The sequence below is a fragment of the Notothenia coriiceps genome, unplaced genomic scaffold (assembly GCF_000735185.1).
Source record: "Notothenia coriiceps isolate Sejong01 unplaced genomic scaffold, NC01 NC01_scaffold00019358, whole genome shotgun sequence".
Classification (NCBI taxonomy): Eukaryota; Metazoa; Chordata; class Actinopteri; order Perciformes; family Nototheniidae; genus Notothenia; species Notothenia coriiceps.
In genome coordinates, this window is record NW_011352059.1 from 268,993 (window position 1) to 276,204 (window position 7,212).

General features: G+C 42.2%; 1 protein-coding gene across 1 annotated transcript; it reads left to right on the forward strand.

Moving 5' to 3' along the window:
- The first annotated feature begins 2,616 nt into the window (after positions 1 to 2,616).
- LOC104951978 (ankyrin repeat domain-containing protein 9) lies at positions 2,617 to 3,889 on the forward strand. The gene has a single exon (XM_010778726.1). The coding sequence runs from the start codon at positions 2,863 to 2,865 to the stop codon at positions 3,736 to 3,738; it is 876 nt and encodes a 291-aa protein (XP_010777028.1). The 5' UTR covers positions 2,617 to 2,862; the 3' UTR covers positions 3,739 to 3,889.
- Positions 3,890 to 7,212: the final 3,323 nt, after the last annotated feature.

The following is a 7,212-nucleotide window of genomic DNA, read 5'->3' on the forward strand; positions in this document are numbered from 1 at the left end:
GAAATATCATATGGAAGACACACATGAATTAGTGCTGGAGGAACGTTGACATGGGACTGATGGAAAAGAAATGAGGCTGATGAGATGAAGAATCAGGGGTGCGAGGGACTAGTATAGCGAGACTGAGAAATAATCATATATTAAAAGACAGCAGCATCATAAGAGGGAGAGAGAGACAGCAACCAGAGTGACAGAGGTTTATCAGTGTGCAGTCCTAACAACCTCTTACAGTTTTTTCTTGATTGCTACACACATTATATTTTTTAATTGCTTAGTTTCTCAGAAACACAAACACAATTCACAAAACCACACACCCAAAGTGCAAAACACCTCATTTCTCCTGCTAAGTGAAGAACATGCACTCAACACAAATACACACTTACCACATGCAAACTTTTGCACCAATATAACACAGCGTCATTACATTCATAATACTAGTGATGACCACCCAACTACACACTGCTGACATAATCTAACAGCATTTCATACTTTTAATGGGGACTAAATGCTCTTTACATAGAGGGTTCTGCGAACAAGATTGCTTGAGTATACAGAGAGTAAACAGTAAAAGAATACAAATAGTTGTTGAAAAAATCACATTTTATGTCAAATAACATTTTTGCAACATGCCATCTCAGCATATAGTTACAATGCTTCAGATCTCTCTAAGCCTGTGATGCAGCTTGTTGCCAAAAACCCAGTTAGTAACTCTGCTTCTGTGCCTCATTGGAAATCTCTAGCCTTCCAACCATGCACCTCTTTTTTTCTCAGTCCTTCAGATAAACAACAAAGACATAGTGGTTGTCAGTGTCTGTGGTTGCCAATATAACAGTAAAGTTTACCACAGTACATTGTGCAGGATTTTTGGTAACAGTTATAGTATGCACATGCCAACAATTCAATTGCGTAACGAAGTAAATACGTCTCAACAACAGATATAAGCACTGATATATTATGAATTATGACAGAGCATAACTGTTAACCAACCTGTTTTTAAGTCGAAGTGTTCGGATACAGAGGCAACAGTACATCGACTTAGATTAAGGTGAACCCACTGTCCAGCCTCTCACACGTCTCAAACCATGGTTGAAAAACATTTCATTTCATTAGAGAGTGGCTCTTCCTCCTCCTCTCACTCTCAGCCCCAGCTCTTCCTCTTCCTCTTGCTCCTTTCTTTCCATGTTGGCTTCCATTGTTGCAGTAAGAAAGTACTCACCTGTGGTCTTTTCATAGTGCACCGGGCCAGTGGTTACAATGGTGGAGCCAGTGATAATACAAAGTCCAAGGGGCCGTTGGACTTACCCTTAATGTCTACCCTCTTGCTGTAAGTCACGGCGGTACCGAAGTGGGCCGGTTCGAGAGTCCCGGGTGTGATTTGTAGTCCAGTCCGCCGCTAGGTAAATTGTGCATGTATTATAAAGTTGTGTATATTTACATACCTGTTGCAAAAACTAAGAAGCTTATAAACATCAGGTTTAAAACTAAAAGAGCTTTACAAAAAAGTAAAACAATTAAAGATGTTTGGAGCTTTATTTGAGTTATTAATTTACATTTGTTGTCAAAGGGATGCTGATTTGAATCCATACAGTTAGGCTACGGCATTTCCTGTTTCTGCCGGAGAGAGGGGAGTTTGAGTTTGTCCCAAAGCTTGCCGCTGTATTTATACCCTTAACCCTTAATGGAGGGAACTTAATTCAGCTGCGAGTGTGGCTACAGACGGAGTTGACTCCGTCACGGAGGGTTAGGGTCGAGGGGTTGATTTGGGATTGGGCCTAAATAGGAGCAAGGGCAGTGTAGTTTTTACAGTCACCGTTCACTTAGACAGTGAGAGGGAGGGGCATGATCGGGTTTTGTCCCACATGGCTCTAAACAGCTCAATAGGCACACACACTGTAGACACTAATTAGAATAACACAGACTAAAACAGCAATGTACAGCCGAATCAGATGATTAAACATGATCTTAAAATATATTTTATATATATATATATATATATTTTTTTTTTGCATTTTGTTGTAATCATTATTTGTAATACTTTCTGCTGACACTAGGTGGGGCTGTGCTCCCTAATGGCCAGTCGCCACTGCCCATGATTCTTATTAAGATTAGTTATTACACTGACATGTATAACTACAATTATAGTTCAGCCTCAAGCAAGCATTGTGCAGATAGACAACGTATATTCAGCCAAATAATATCAATACAAAATTGAGAAAAGTCATTTGAAAAACATTTTTCTCTCATTTATTACATTTGGGGCAACTCAGATTTTATTTAACACCACCTCACATTTTCAGATGAAAATAGTTTTCAATTAAAAAGGATGAAATTGGAGAATAATTTCTAACTTCAAGCATCTTTTATAAGACTAACAATTAGAAGTCAAAATAATAATAATAATAATAATAATAATAATAATACAAAAATAATAACAATAATAATTATTATTATTATATACCGCTACACAGTAGGATATAATCCATACCATTTGTAACATGTGTAAAGTCTATTATTTACCCTTCAGGAAATATTTGAACACAGTTGTCAATAAAGTTTCAAAGACTCTTTTGACGTTGCTACATTATGCGCATGCGTACTAGCGCAGTACTGCAGAGAGGGATCCCGCAGCTGCTGCTGTCAGGAGCGTGCAGGAATGTGTGTGTCTCTAGTCTCCTTGTGAGTGAAATGACTCTAGGACAGCACTGCAGGCGTGTCTTCACTCCGTGCTTTGTAAGTAAACACAGTATGAGTGTGTGTTCTGCTCCTGTCACTCATAGCTCTTGAAGTAATGGCTCCAGAGCGAAGAAGGACGCTGTCTGTCTGCTGGCTAACCCATTGAGGACATAAGTTACCCGGGTCCACATGGCCTCTGTCACCGTCAGCTCGGCGGCTGAGAGCCCCGGGAAGAACCGCAAGTCCTTCTCGCTGCTCTTCTACCGGGCTGTGCGGGACCTGAAGCCGGTGTGGATGCTGGAGGAAATACGGACGATGCAGACCTTTTACCAGGAGGACGCCAGCCAGAGGAGTTATACCTCTTCGGAAGCATTGCTATACGCTATAGTTCACGACCACCAGGCGTACGCCAAGTACCTGCTCAGCCGGTACACCGACCAAGCGCTAGCAAAGCCCGGGGAGCGCTTCTGCTGCTGCCCGTCCTCCGCCCCGCACCTGGCCATGGCTGTCCGCTACGACAGGCGTTACATCCTCGGCCTCATCTTACAGGAGACACACCGGATACCCAGCGCGACATCCTACAGAGACGGGTGTTTTCACATGGAGGACGGCAGGACCCCCCTGCATCTAGCCTGCGAGCTCCTGCGGCCCGAGGCGGTCATCATGCTGCTGGGGAACGGAGCGGCCCCGCAATCCCCGGACCACAACGGCCTGACCCCGCTGGATGTCATTCTGGAGAAACTCAGTGAGGGTAAAGAAGCGAGATGCGGGGAGGGGAGGCAGTGTCTGGACAACCTGCTCATGTTCATACCAAAGGTTCACTTTAAGATGCAGGGGGCTCTGAGCAGGGAGCCGGAGCGATGGAGCGAGGTGCTGGGGGAGGAGACGCTCAGCTATCTGTCCCGAAGTAGCCCGGCGCCGCTGCTCCTCACTGCCATGCAGACTATACTGAGGCAGCTCAGCCCGGCCACATTCCCGGACAGTCTACACCAGCTACCCATCCCCTCCTCCCTCAAACCCCTGGGCCTGCCCGAGGGCCAGCGCGACATCAAGAGCGATGTGTAGCAGCAGTGTGACATGATGCATGCTCCATTGTAAACAGTTGTGTCTTAGCATGATGTGTGAGAGTGTTAGAAGACTGTATGCAGAGGAGGAAGAAGTACTCAGATGTTGTACTTAAGTACTAGTAGAAGTATCAGAGTGTAAAAATACTCTGTACAAGTAAAAGTCCTGCATTCAAAATGTTACTCAAGTAAAAGTACAAAAGTATTGGCATCAAAATATAGTACCAAAAGTACTTATTATGCAAATGGCCCAATTGTTTTATAATGATTGATCATTCAAGTGTTATCTAAACTGGTAAAGGTGCAGCTAGTTTGAATGACTTTGACCAGGCTTAACTACATTCATATTGAAGTGTTGAATATAATTTAAATAATTATATCTCCAAATCTGCAGAGTAACTATAGGTATTCAATAAATGTAGTGGAGTAAAAGTACACAATATACCTCTGAATTGTAGTGGAGTAGAAGTACAAAGTAGCAAAAACTGAAAATACTCAAGTAAAGTACAAGTCCCTCAAAATTATAAAGTGGGCTACAGTACTTGAGTAAATGTACTAAGTTACCTTATAGCTCAGGCTGTATGTGCACGAAGCAGTCATTATATGGCTGAAAATATAACCCTTAAAGGTGGGGTAGGTAAGTTTGAGAAACCGGCTCGAGATACACTTTTTGTTATATTCCATGGAATGCTCTTAACGTCCCGATAGCAATGACAAAAAATCCATTAAAAAAATGTCATCTGTGGAAGGCGTAGTACTGTAAAAAGCACCCAATCATCTGAGCCGGCCCGGCTAAAATAACTGGATGGCCTACCTGCCTGTCAGCCTTCCATCTGTGCACAAACGTATCTCTTGCCCTCATTGGTCATGTGCACGTTTGTGTGTGTTGGAGGAGGGGCTCTGTAAGGAAGTGGCAGATTTGTTCCGGCTGTGTATTTTCAAAATTCTAGCGCACTCGAGCTGGTTTCTCCAAAATTACCTACCCCACCTTTTAAGGTAAGGGGCATTTAAATGAACGTTATCTAAAAAATGACTTTTACCCACTGATTGAGTTTACTGGAGGTTGACTGGAAACCAGGGAACGAACAGCCATATTCTGAAACTTTTTACACTAATCCAGGCTTTATTATGCATTCTAACCTCATTCTGAAGTGTTAGCCGCAAATACTACTGCTACTGAAGCCACTGAGCAGACCAACACTGAACACAGTCTACAGGTACCCTACTGTTGATTTGTTACTATTTATTTAAACAGCAAAGGGATCTTATAGATCATTTGAGTACAGCCAGGTGACTTGTAAACTCTTTGGATGACTGCTTTTTTTTTTTTTTAAATAAATAGGAATCTTAGTGATCTCAGTGTTTCTTTCTTGACCTCATACATGTAATTGAACACATTTGTTTAGCTGCTGGTCCTTATCACCTAACTACGTCTCTCCACGAGCAAGTAAGAAACAGACCCTGCTCAAACTGCACTGTTGAGATGGAACATTTGTTTTTGGCTTTAGAGTTTGCAAAATATATCGTATCTCAAGGTCCAGCGTCTCTTCTGGAGCTGTCTACCCCACCCACTGTCTCGTAGAAGAGGACAGGGCGACCCTCCTACTCTCTGTGCATGTTTAGTTGTCAGTAAAGAGGGATTACTTTGTAGTAACTCAATTAACAGAAATGTACTTTAGTGCACCGTAAAAACTGTAGTGATTTGTTAAAAGCCTTAAAATGTGAGATGAGGCCGGAATAATAATGATATTATAATTCACCATATTCAAAGTAATTACAGACATATTTTCTATTTACCTCCCAGGACATGCTGAGTCGGCCTCACTTGAAAATGTCAATTTTACCACACATCCCATCTTTTCAATCCAGGAGGCAAACAAAATATATTCTTCGTTGTCTATCTGTGACAAATACTTCCAATGTATCTGCGCTGGAAGCATTAGGGATATAACGATATACCGAATATCGCGGTAAATAAACGTCCCAATACCGTCGTGAGACTGACAAAATATACTGCGATTTAATTTTTTTATTTTTTTTTTATTTTTTTTTTAAACACTTTTTGTTTTTAAACCTTTATTTAACCAGGTGGTCCCATTGAGATCATCGATCTCTTTTTCAAGGGAGACCTGTCCAACATGGCAGCAAATAGGTTGCAACATGAACATAAAACAACAGATAACACAAAAGGACATTGTTACAACCCGGCTCCTGGGCTGCAACAAAAAGCAGGGAGGCGAGACAAAGGGTAAGAAAATAACAATTGTTTATTCTCAATAACCAATGTAGACGTATGCGAGACGTATCCGGCTTGGCTCCTCTTGTATTCTTCCAGCAGGTGCGGCTCATCAGTCAGGTGCAGCTTCATCCGGCAGGTGCAGCTTATCAGGCACTGGAACCTGCAATCACCCACAAACACACACACGAACAGACGGCACCCCACGTGGTGTGGAGGGGTCGTCACAACATCATATTTACAGGGCTACATGTACTTACCTAGAGACTTTGACAAGTACCAACAGTATATTTATATCTCGCCCTGTCAATAAGCCTCATCTCCTTGGCAAAAACTGTATTGTTTTTAAAGTGGTGAAGAGACAATGTACAGTTTGACCCACTGCTGTCACCCATGGCCAAAGCATATCTCTCCGTCCCACTGAGGTGGCGTTAGACTTTTTCGCTGTCCGTCATTTTGACAGACAGGATCGTAAAATATCTGTCATAATCCCTTATTACCCGTCGGATCTGAACAGTTCACGAGAGAGCACGCTCGTGAACTGTCAACGGGGGGGGGGGCGGTGTTATGCCGTGTGTGCATGCACCTCGCGGGTGCGCGCACAGCGTAAAGCAAAGCCTCCCAGACATGTATTGATCTGTACGGCAAAGTACGGTTTGGAAACTATATCATTTCCTTTTGGAGGGCATGCATAACACGGCATAACATCAGAGCCTGGCTCTGGGGAAACGTTGGCGCTGTTCCGAGTTTGTTCTAATCTGTCAAAATGACAGACTGCTTTCAGATTTTTCCGTCATTGTTAAATAAAATATTCGGTTAACGCGACCACTGCTGTCCCAGCAACATCAGTACCAATCGAGAGAGTTTTTTCCAGAGCAGGGGATATTGTAAATGCCCAAACATCCCAGCTTATAAATACCTGGAAATGTGGACATTCTCATATTCCTAAAAACCTGTCTGAATACTGAGTGAGTGACTAGTGAGTTTGAGTTGAGTTACTTGAAAAACTAAAGTGAAACTTGATTTATTGTATTGCAGGGTCTGATTATTAGCTTGTTTATTTGTGAGATGCAGTGGCACAAAGAAAATGCTTACTTTGTTTGGTAGTAGCCTACTAGTAGGTAAAAAAACACTGGTTTTCTTGTTCCAGTCTGTTACTGTCACTTTGTTTTTGACACTTTAAAATACTGCTATCCTACAAAAATGGCTGTAAAATCAGATTTATTATGTAAATAAAAA